Source organism: Notothenia rossii (assembly GCF_949606895.1).
Source record: "Notothenia rossii genome assembly, chromosome: 5".
Classification (NCBI taxonomy): domain Eukaryota; kingdom Metazoa; phylum Chordata; class Actinopteri; order Perciformes; family Nototheniidae; genus Notothenia; species Notothenia rossii.
The window spans coordinates 91385930-91399080 of NC_136903.1; the positions used below are offsets into that span (position 1 = coordinate 91385930).

Here is a 13151-nt window from a genome sequence, read left to right on the forward strand (position 1 = left end):
ATTAGATACCTCATACACTGCATTAGATACCTGATACACTGCATTAGATACCTGATACACTGCATTAGATACCTGATACACTGCATTAGATACCTGATACACTGCATTAGATACCTCATACACTGCATTAGATACCTGATACACTGCATTAGATACCTTGATACACTGCATTAGATACCTGATACACTACATTAGATACCTGATACACTGCATTAGATACCTCATACACTGCATTAGATACCTGATACACTGCATTAGATACCTGATACACTGCATTAGATACCTGATACACTGCATTAGATACCTGATACACTGCATTAGATACCTGATACACTGCATTAGATACCTCATACACTGCATTAGATACCTGATACACTGCATTAGATACCTCATACACTGCATTAGATACCTGATACACTACATTAGATACCTGATACACTGCATTAGATACCTGATACACTGCATTAGATACCTCATACACTGCATTAGATACCTGATACACTACATTAGATACCTGATACACTGCATTAGATACCTCATACACTGCATTAGATACCTGATACACTGCATTAGATACCTGATACACTGCATTAGATACCTCATACACTGCATTAGATACCTGATACACTGCATTAGATACCTCATACACTGCATTAGATACCTGATACACTACATTAGATACCTGATACACTGCATTAGATACCTCATACACTGCATTAGATACCTGATACACTGCATTAGATACCTGATACACTGCATTAGATACCTCATACACTGCATTAGATACCTGATACACTGCATTAGATACCTGATACACTGCATTAGATACCTCATACACTGCATTAGATACCTGATACACTGCATTAGATACCTGATACACTACATTAGATACCTCATACACTACATTAGATACCTGATACACTGCATTAGATACCTGATACACTGCATTAGATACCTGATACACTGCATTAGATACCTGATACACTGCATTAGATACCTGATACACTGCATTAGATACCTGATACACTGCATTAGATACCTCATACACTGCATTAGATACCTCATACACTGCATTAGATACCTGATACACTGCATTAGATACCTGATACACTACATTAGATACCTGATACACTGCATTAGATACCTGATACACTACATTAGATACCTGATACACTACATTAGATACCTGATACACTACATTAGATACCTGATACACTGCATTAGATACCTGATACACTGCATTAGATACCTGATACACTACATTAGATACCTGATACACTGCATTAGATACCTGATACACTGCATTAGATACCTGATACACTACATTAGATACCTGATACACTGCATTAGATACCTGATACACTACATTAGATACCTGATACACTGCATTAGATACCTGATACACTACATTAGATACCTCATACACTACATTAGATACCTGATACACTACATTAGATACCTCATACACTGCATTAGATACCTGATACACTGCATTAGATACCTGATACACTGCATTAGATACCTGATACACTACATTAGATACCTGATACACTACATTAGATACCTGATACACTACATTAGATACCTGATACACTACATTAGATACCTGATACACTGCATTAGATACCTGATACACTGCATTAGATACCTGATACACTGCATTAGATACCTGATACACTACATTAGATACCTCATACACTACATTAGATACCTGATACACTACATTAGATACCTCATACACTGCATTAGATACCTGATACACTGCATTAGATACCTGATACACTGCATTAGATACCTGATACACTACATTAGATACCTCATACACTGCATTAGATACCTGATACACTACATTAGATACCTGATACACTACATTAGATACCTGATACACTGCATTAGATACCTGATACACTGCATTAGATACCTGATACACTGCATTAGATACCTGATACACTGCATTAGATACCTCATACACTGCATTAGATACCTGATACACTACATTAGATACCTGATACACTACATTAGATACCTGATACACTACATTAGATACCTGATACACTACATTAGATACCTCATACACTGCATTAGATACCTGATACACTGCATTAGATACCTGATACACTGCATTAGATACCTGATACACTGCATTAGATACCTGATACACTACATTAGATACCTGATACACTACATTAGATACCTGATACACTACATTAGATACCTGATACACTACATTAGATACCTCATACACTGCATTAGATACCTGATACACTACATTAGATACCTGATACACTGCATTAGATACCTGATACACTACATTAGATACCTGATACACTACATTAGATACCTGATACACTGCATTAGATACCTGATACACTACATTAGATACCTGATACACTGCATTAGATACCTGATACACTACATTAGATACCTGATACACTACATTAGATACCTGATACACTGCATTAGATACCTGATACACTGCATTAGATACCTCATACACTGCATTAGATACCTGATACACTGCATTAGATACCTGATACACTGCATTAGATACCTGATACACTGCATTAGATACCTGATACACTGCATTAGATACCTGATACACTGCATTAGATACCTGATACACTGCATTAGATACCTGATACACTGCATTAGATACCTCATACACTGCATTAGATACCTGATACACTGCATTAGATACCTGATACACTGCATTAGATACCTGATACACTGCATTAGATACCTGATACACTGCATTAGATACCTGATACACTAGCATTAGATACCTGATACACTGCATTAGATACCTGATACACTGCATTAGATACCTGATACACTACATTAGATACCTGATACACTGCATTAGATACCTGATACACTACATTAGATACCTGATACACTGCATTAGATACCTGATACACTGCATTAGATACCTGATACACTGCATTAGATACCTGATACACTGCATTAGATACCTGATACACTACATTAGATACCTGATACACTACATTAGATACCTGATACACTGCATTAGATACCTGATACACTGCATTAGATACCTGATACACTGCATTAGATACCTGATACACTGCATTAGATACCTGATACACTACATTAGATACCTGATACACTGCATTAGATACCTGATACACTGCATTAGATACCTGATACACTGCATTAGATACCTGATACACTACATTAGATACCTGATACACTACATTAGATACCTGATACACTACATTAGATACCTGATACACTGCATTAGATACCTGATACACTACATTAGATACCTGATACACTACATTAGATACCTGATACACTACATTAGATACCTGATACACTGCATTAGATACCTGATACACTGCATTAGATACCTGATACACTGCATTAGATACCTGATACACTGCATTAGATACCTGATACACTGCATTAGATACCTGATACACTGCATTAGATACCTGATACACTGCATTAGATACCTGATACACTGCATTAGATACCTGATACACTGCATTAGATACCTGATACACTGCATTAGATACCTGATACACTGCATTAGATACCTGATACACTACATTAGATACCTCATACACTGCATTAGATACCTGATACACTGCATTAGATACCTGATACACTGCATTAGATACCTCATACACTGCATTAGATACCTCATACACTGCATTAGATACCTCATACACTGCATTAGATACCTGATACACTACATTAGATACCTGATACACTGCATTAGATACCTGATACACTGCATTAGATACCTGATACACTGCATTAGATACCTGATACACTGCATTAGATACCTGATACACTGCATTAGATACCTGATACACTGCATTAGATACCTGATACACTGCATTAGATACCTGATACACTGCATTAGATACCTGATACACTGCATTAGATACCTGATACACTGCATTAGATACCTGATACACTGCATTAGATACCTGATACACTGCATTAGATACCTGATACACTGCATTAGATACCTGATACACTGCATTAGATACCTGATACACTGCATTAGATACCTGATACACTGCATTAGATACCTCATACACTGCATTAGATACCTGATACACTGCATTAGATACCTGATACACTACATTAGATACCTGATACACTGCATTAGATACCTCATACACTGCATTAGATACCTCATACACTGCATTAGATACCTGATACACTGCATTAGATACCTGATACACTGCATTAGATACCTGATACACTGCATTAGATACCTGATACACTGCATTAGATACCTCATACACTGCATTAGATACCTGATACACTGCATTAGATACCTCATACACTGCATTAGATACCTGATACACTGCATTAGATACCTGATACACTGCATTAGATACCTCATACACTGCATTAGATACCTCATACACTGCATTAGATACCTGATACACTGCATTAGATACCTCATACACTGCATTAGATACCTCATACACTGCATTAGATACCTCATACACTGCATTAGATACCTGATACACTGCATTAGATACCAGATACACTGCATTAGATACTTGATACACTGCATTAGATACCTGATACACTGCATTAGATACCTGATACACTGCATTAGATACCTCATACACTGCATTAGATACCTCATACACTGCATTAGATACCTGATACACTGCATTAGATACCTGATACACTGCATTAGATACCTGATACACTGCATTAGATACCTGATACACTGCATTAGATACCTGATACACTGCATTAGATACCTGATACACTGCATTAGATACCTCATACACTGCATTAGATACCTGATACACTGCATTAGATACCTGATACACTGCATTAGATACCTGATACACTGCATTAGATACCTGATACACTGCATTAGATACCTGATACACTGCATTAGATACCTGATACACTGCATTAGATACCTGATACACTGCATTAGATACCTGATACACTGCATTAGATACCTGATACACTGCATTAGATACCTTAGAAATACTTTATTTGCCCTATAAAAACACATAAGATACTTGCACTGCCCACCCTGTGAATGTCCCCGTTGTTGGACAAATACAAACATTTAATGGCAATCCATCCCATAGTTAGCATGCATCAGCGCAGCAGATTAAAGGAGCGTCTCACCTGCAGAGCAGACTTCTGGATCTCTGCATCGTGGACGAACACCTCTCCCTCCGCCACGCCCAGAATGATGCTCATTCCTGCAGAACATCGTTCATTAGAATAAGAAGCAGAGCTGGGAAGTAGTGGAGTACAAATACTTTGTTACTGTTACTGTTCCATTAATATAAAGGGAGGTCAGGTACTCTTTAAAACAGCTGCTAGTTATGGGTACTTTTTACTGAAGTACATTTCAAAGTTCTTTACTTTGACTTGAGTAAAGAAGTTTAGTCAGTACTTCTACTTTCACCAGAGTATTTTAAACACGAGTATAGGGCTGCTCAATTAATCGTATTTGAATCGCAATTACGATTTTGGTTTGCAACGATTATGAAAATAACGATTATTTATTTTATTTTAAATGTTTTAATTAAAAAATTTTCAATAATTTTTTGTATTGGTTTTTCAGTTGAATTATACTTCTTGAAGTTCAGGGTAATCAACTGTTAAAAACATACTGTTCCATTTTTTTTCTCAATAAATTGATGTTTTGAGTAAATCGATAATCGTTTTTAATAATCGTGATATCAATTATTGACCCAAATAATCGAGATTATGATTTTTGCCATAATCGAGCAGCCCTACACGAGTATCTTTACTTCTACTTAGTAAAGGATGCGAGTACTTTTCCCCTCTCTGATAATAATAATAATAATAACATAAAGTAGATCCACAGTGAAACGTCACTGACCCACAGTGGAGACGGGGGAGCGGGTCTCGTCCAGAACCTCCACGGTCTCAGCGAGCACCAGCTGGACTTTAGGAACCACCACCAGGAGGGCCAGGATATCCAGAGCGTAACGCACCGTGTCACTCCTACACACACAGGTTAGATTATCATTATCTCACACAGGTTCTATTTCGTCCCTACTGACGTGCTTTAGCACTGGATATCTCCATCGCACGCATGCGCAGCTCGAGTACCAATAACAACAAAGTCATCTGTGACCCACGTGACACCGGCTATATCAGCCGGTGTCGTCAGAGGATCTGCTCCATCTTCTAGCGTGCCGCCTGCCCGTCCTTCAGTTGCCGCACCTCTGTATGAGGATGCCTTGTGGCTAGCGGCTTCGGCTAACCTCTTCAATGAAGAGATGGAGGACGAGGTCCCGCTCGAGGAGGCTTCCCTCTCCTCTGCAGGGCGTGGAGGACGACTCCATGACGGCCATTATTCATACAGCCCTGGCGCACTTGCAGATTCCGGTTCCGGCACCACTAACGGAGACATGTAGGAGAATCCTCCGTAGCGTGCCAGTCGAGCAAGGGGAGCTGTTTGGGTCAGATACCCTGGAGGCACTGGAGCGTGCTGCCCAAGCTAGGCAGACCAGGCAGCAGCTCTCGGGTCTTCGCAGACCTGTGCCCACTCCCAGCAGGCCCAGGGGCCGCTCTAGCAGCCGCACTCAGCCACCGGCTTACAGGGGTGGTCTGCAGAGGTCCCAGCGGCCCACTCAACCGCCTCCCAATGACTTTCGTGCCCCAGGTTATCTGCCTCCCAGGCGGCCTTGTGCCTCAGAACCTTACCGGCGCCCCCCAAGGTGCTCCAGGGGCCGGGGGGCTAGGCCCTGAAGTCCCGGGGCCGGCTGATTTTCCCAGCAGCAGCTCAGCTACTGGGCTGCCTGTACTTCCGACCCTTGGGTGTTCCGACGCCAGCCCCTAGCCTTCGGCCGGGTCAGAATGACAGTTGTCAGCGATCCGGCGAAGGCCTTAGCTCTGGCCCAAGAGTTGTCCGTCCTCTTGGCCAAGGGCGCAATCGAGCCAGTGGACCCTCTGCTTCAGTCCGGGGGGGTTCTACTCGGCGTACAGGACGGACCTTCTGTCAAAGCTCAAAGGTCAGATTTGGCATCCCGACCCTCACCGCCTTCAGATCTGGGCGTGGCCTCTGCGGGGCCCAACCCACCGTTGGGTGGTTTCACGGCATCTGTCAGGGAAACTATCCTGAATGCCAGAGCACCATCCACTCGAGCACAGTATGAGTGCAAATGTGACCCGCTCTATCGAAATCAGTCGGAAGTCGCAACGGCTCATTTAAAAATAAACGTGGATTTGCGTAAAAAAAACTATTTTTTCGTGGTTCGGGTGTTTTGTTTGATTTTAAACAAACAAAGTCTTGGCTTTCAGAATATGCAACTTTTTATTTCCAAACTCACGATAAATACATTCTTTAAGCTTGTAAAGGGAAGATGACAGGCAATCTGCTCTTCCGCAGCGCCGCCCCCCCTCCCTCCGGCTGACATTATGAATGTAAGCGTATAGTAATCATAGATAACACGGCAGGCTCCGTTACAGTTTGTTTTCATCTGATTTCAAATAAACAAAGTCTTGGCTTTCAGAATATTAAACTTGTTTCGGCAAATTCAGATGATCAATACAGCTTTGAAGCTGGTAACGGCATAACAAGCGGAGAACGGAGTAACTTGACGTCACAGCAGGCATAACAACAGCCGGTGTTTCTCGTGGGTGTTTTCCCCGGGAAACAAACACAATACACACAAACGTCCCTCCGGATTGGGACCTGCCCCTAGTGCTGGATGCCCTATCATCTCCTCCCTTCGAGCCCCTGGCCCAGGTCGGGCTTAAGTGGCTGTCCCTGAAGGCAGCATTTCTGCTTGCCACAACCTCAGGGAAGCGAGTCGGAGAGCTTCATGCCCTCTCCGTAAGCAATACATGCCTGAGGCGGAACTCCGATGGCTCGGGTGTTGCCCTCTGGCCGAATGTGGTGTTCCTGCCCAAGGTGCTTCCACTAGCCCACTCCAATCGGGCTATCCAGCTGGCACGCTTTAACATTCCACAGGAGAGCAGCACGCCTGAGTTGCTGTGCCCTGTGCGTGCCCTGAGGGCGTATATTGATGCTACGGCCTGTATACGGCAGTCAGAGCTGCTCTTCATTTGCCATGGTGGCACTAGGAAGGGCCGTGCTCTCTCTAAGCAGCAGCTGTCCCACTGGGTGGTTGATACCTTCACACATGCCTATGGGGCCAGTGGCCACCCCCCGCCATCAGGGGTGAGATGCCACTCTACAAGAAGCATCTCAACATCGTGGGCTGCCCTAAGAGGGGTGTCCCTGGAGACCATCTGCGGCGCGGCGTCGTGGGCGTCTTCTGGCACATTCTCCAGGTTCTACCAGGTCAATTTCGCCACACCTCACCCTCTGGGTGTGGTCCTGTTACCGAGCTCTGCTGCTTCCAGCTGGGTGAGTAAGGGCTTGGATTCTTCATGACATGGTTGGTATAAGTCATCCAGTGCTAAAGCACCGCCTCTGGCGGTCAGTAGGGACGAAATAGAACGATAGTTACGGCTGTAACTACGGTTCTATGAGTCCTGGATGACCGCCAGAGTATCCTGTCACTCAGAATTCTTGTGTGCTCGCGAGAAGATTCTGGGAACAGATCCTCTGACGACACCGGCTGATATAGCCGGTGTCACGTGGGTCACAGGTGACTTTGTTGTTATTGGTACTCTAGCTGCGCATGCGCGCGATGGACATATCCAGTACTAAAGCACCGCCTCTGGTGGTCATCCAGGACTCATAGAACCATAGTTACAGCCGTAACTATCGTTATATTTGTATGTCTCACACACACTCCTATCTATCTTAAAAGAAATGAATGAATACAAAAATACACACACACGTTGGTAATGTTGAATATAAAACTTTTCATAACCACTGTCTTTTAACTGATGTAAATGCGGAAACTGGGGTTATTCAGAGAGAGAGAGAGGGAGAGCGAGAGGGAGCGAGAGCGAGGGAGAGAGAGAGGGAGGGAGAGAGGGAGAGCGAGAGGGAGCGAGAGAGGGAGAGCGAGGGAGAGAGAGAGGGAGGGAGAGAGAGAGCGAGGAGAGAGCGTGTCCTCCTACCTGCCGTAGTAGGTCCTCCAGTCGCAGGCGGTGGAGATGAGCTGCAGCATCAGAGGCACGCAGGACATCTTGTAGAAAAGCTCCACCGGCTCCCAGTGGAGCTGCGGGGGGGCGCTCTCGATCAGGTACTCCATCATCTCAATCACCTGCTCCCTGGTGTACGTGTATGCCTAAACACACACACATATTAGATAGAGCCCTAAACACACATATATATATTAGATAGGGTGGAGCAGGAAGAGTCCTTAACACACTTTAACATTTACAATATATTAGTTTACACAATAAGAGAAACAAACAAATGATATTTTATTGTCGCTAGTGGGATTTTTTTATGCCAAATTGTAAGAAAAGGCACATTTTCAGGCTCTTAAAAGTCTAGATTTACTGCTTTCTGTTTTTATATACATCTCAATAACAGATTTTTTTTATTTTAGAGCAATTTCTGTATTCTCACACCATAGCAAATTACGGATATAAACATATATAAATAGAAAGTCACATTGTTTTAATTTATAGCTCTATTTCTTTGCTGGAAACACCTGTGAATTTAAGCTGCTTGGAAAGAGTCAGAAAATACAGACAGCATGTATCTTCATCAGTTCATTTCTAACATTTCTGTACAAAAAAGTCATGATAAACATTAAACACCTTATAAAACACATTAAATACCTTATTAAACACATAAATACCTTATTAAACACATAAATACCTTATTAAACACATTAAATACCTTATCAAACACATCAAACACCTTATCAAACACATTAAATACCTGATAAACACATAAATACCTTATTAAACACATTAAATACCTTATCAAACACATCAAACACCTTATCAAACACTTTAAATACCTTATAGAAGGGCTGCTGGGGCACGGTGCTTCCTCCGTCTGAGTTGTGCAGAGACTGTTTGACCTGCTCAGCCTTCACTGCCAGGTGAGCCTCAAAATACCTGATCAAAACATCAATAATGAAATCAACTTAAAAGCGTAAGTAAAAAAGGAGCTAATTAAAAAGATGTATAGTATTATGAATAGTCTGAGAATGTTTGCAAGAAAATATAAATATAGAAAAAAGGGAATACAGAAGATAATGAAAAATTACTTTACACTTTATTTCAATATAAAACAAAGGTTAGTAGCATTTTCCCTTTTAACCGCTTTGCAGATGTTTTGCAGATTGAGTGTTTCCCATACATTGATTTATTTCTAGCGGGCACCGGGCAGCCACAATTAAATATCGTCCGCCACAAATGGATCTCATAATAAAAAAAAAATTACTCCAGGGAGAATGTCCCTGTAAGTCGCTTTGGAATAAGGCGTCTGCAAAATGCCTGAATTGTAAATAATATTTTTGGGAGAATAAACCCCACGGATCCTCAACTCCGGTCTCTTACTCATTAACAACGCAACACAGAGCAACAAGATCGTTGTCTACGGTAGCCATGAACTCGCATGTATTATCTTATTTGAGGGGGGCGGGGGGGGTGGATGCTTGGACCACCCGCGAATAGGTTAAGGGGCCCTCAGCTTTTCTTGACGGAGGGGGGGGTGCGGGGGGTGCGGTGCGGTGCCCCCACAAATAGAATCAAATTCTGTGGGAAACACTGCACGGACATGTGATCATTGATAAGCTTCATTTACAGACACATCATTACATGAAATTATGAAATTAGGGATGCACCCGAATATCCGAATATTCGGTCGCTGGCCTACTATTCGGTTTTCAATTTCGTTATTCGGATATTCTTTCTTTTCCCTAAATGTATGCTATGAATAAAGGCAGATGGCCACATTCGTATACTATATTTATACTTTTTAATTGCACGGTTAAAATGCGGAAATATATATAATCTCAGCTTGGGCGCCTGACATCGCTTTCACTCACAGCGTTGCGAACGTCACGCTTCACACTAGGGCTACACGATATCGTGTTGTGACGATAATCGCGTTAGGCGCATGCGCGATATTCACATCGCAGGACGTGCGATTTATTTGATTATTTATTAAAATAATTAGGACGCGCGATATTAAGTAGGCAAATGAACTCAAACACGTCATGTTACAATTATTTTGCTGCTTGCTACAAAAGGAAAACTCATGTCAGGGGCAGCAAACCACCAATCACAATCCTTCTTGATCCGATCACAGCAGGGTAACCGAGCTAGCTCAGCTTGTTGCTCTGATAACTTAAGATCCAGAAGTCCGTGACTAAAATCCTTCATCCGGTTAAATATTGTTAAAAAATACCAATTGTCTAGCATTAAAGTTCAGAAAAAGGAAAGGATGGTTTGCGGGGGAAAAAAACGGTCTTTTCTTCAATTCCTGTATTTTTTCATATCGCAGGGGAAGAAAATATCGCAGTCAGTTTTTTCCAATATCGTGCAGCCCTACTTCACAAACCTGAACACAAAATTCCAAAGACTTCAGCTGTGTGGGACCATTTTAAAAATTGGACGACGATAAGACGAAGGCAGTTTGCCAAATATGCAATATGAAACTGGCCGACCACGGTGGCACAACAACTCTGAAAAGTCACCTGAATGATGTCAGTAGTAGCTTAGCTGTTCTCCAGTTGCCATGATGCAGTGTTGTAGTCAAGTCACCAATTCACGAGTCCAAGTCAATCTCGAGTCACCACTCTTCGAGTCCAAGTCCGAGTCACCAAGGGAGAGTCGTAGTCGAGTCCGAGTCCAAGTCACCCAAGGAGTGTCCGAGTTGAGTCCGAGTCATCATTACCTGTGTTCGAGTCCAAGTTTGAGTCACCCAAGAAGAGTCCAAGTCAAGTCTGAGTCCGAGTCATCATTACCTGTGTCCGAGTTGAGTCCGAGTCATCATTACCTGTGTTCGAGTCCAAGTTTGAGTCACCCAAGAAGAGTCCAAGTCAAGTCTGAGTCCGAGTCATCATTACCTGTGTTCGAGTCTAAGTCCGAGTCACCTAAGAAGAGTCCAAGTCAAGTCCGAGTCCAAGTCTTCATATATTAACCTTCGTGGATATATGTGTTGAAATGTAGCTGCTCCTCTACATTGTTTTTATCCTGTCATGTTATACTAATCTGTCTATTGAACTGCTGTGAAGCCAGTTTGGCTACAATTCTTGTAATAGGTGCTATACAAATATAAAGCGTATTACTAATATTAATATTATTATTATTGTAAATAACCTCTAATATGTCTAACTATATTTAAAATGTGTTACCTTTTAGAGAAGTGATTATATTTGTATGCCAATATTGTCCTATGGTAAAGTTTTCGTTTTGCACTTTTATTTTGATAGTAATAAGATCGGGACTCTTATTTTGAAGGAACTTTTACCGGTTAAATCGGTTTACTGGTAAATATTTAGCCCCAGAAAGCACATGGCTACTTAGCATGCAAAATGACTCCTTCTGCATCTTAAGGCGAGACACCCCAGGTGAATAGGGTAATTTTTTTAACTTAAAGATATCAGCTAGACATTTCTCCAGTGAATTACTTACAATAAGGCAATTGTCTTTTTTATTGCAAGTTTTCTGAAATAGCATGTTTAAATATGCAAATTAGCCATTATGTCATCAAATATGTGCATATTTTAACACATTTCAGGAATCGAAATCTGAACTTTGGATAAAGCCAGGTTCAAAATTCTTGTTTCATTTTGTAGTCATATTAGCATCTAAGGCTTTTACAGAAGGGATTTTGGATATCTCTTTTTATCACTCCATAGATCAGAAAATACTGTCAACAGCCCTAAAATATCAATTTTTGCCATGTTTTTAGGTATACAATGTTGTATAATTCAGGCTATGAATGATATATGAACAAACCCTTCTGTAAAAGCCTTCATAATATTGATAGGAATATAACTGGAAGGTTTGGTGTGTCTAAGTGCTACTGAAGTTGAGATTTCGAACTCAGAGTAGGAGAAAAAACTCATTTGGAGAAAATGACCTTTAAAGATTGCAGCGAGGCGCTAGCTAAGCCCTCCTGTTCTCTGGATGACAGCTTGCGCCTCGACGCACTCCGTGAAGGTATTTCATGTTCGGGGTCATTTGTTTTTTGTATAATTTTGCTTCATGCAAGGGATAATTGTTGTTGTCTTCTCTGTAAACTTTTTTTTCGCCGTTCTTTTGCC

At 41.6% G+C, this 13151-nt stretch overlaps 1 protein-coding gene across 4 annotated transcripts in view; it reads right to left on the reverse strand.

The window, feature by feature from the left end:
- LOC307041060 (DDB1- and CUL4-associated factor 1-like) overlaps positions 1-13151 on the reverse strand; it is a 53287-nt gene that overhangs the window by 26421 nt on the left and 13715 nt on the right. For all 4 annotated transcript variants that reach the window (XM_079684383.1, XM_079684385.1, XM_079684384.1 and 1 more), the window contains exons 13-16: positions 9891-9990; positions 9034-9203; positions 5870-5994; positions 5143-5219 (exon numbers count right to left, since the gene is read on the reverse strand). In XM_079684383.1, the coding sequence (XP_079540509.1) occupies positions 5143-5219; positions 5870-5994; positions 9034-9203; positions 9891-9990 (472 nt within the window). The remainder of the gene's footprint in view (positions 1-5142; positions 5220-5869; positions 5995-9033; positions 9204-9890; positions 9991-13151) is intronic.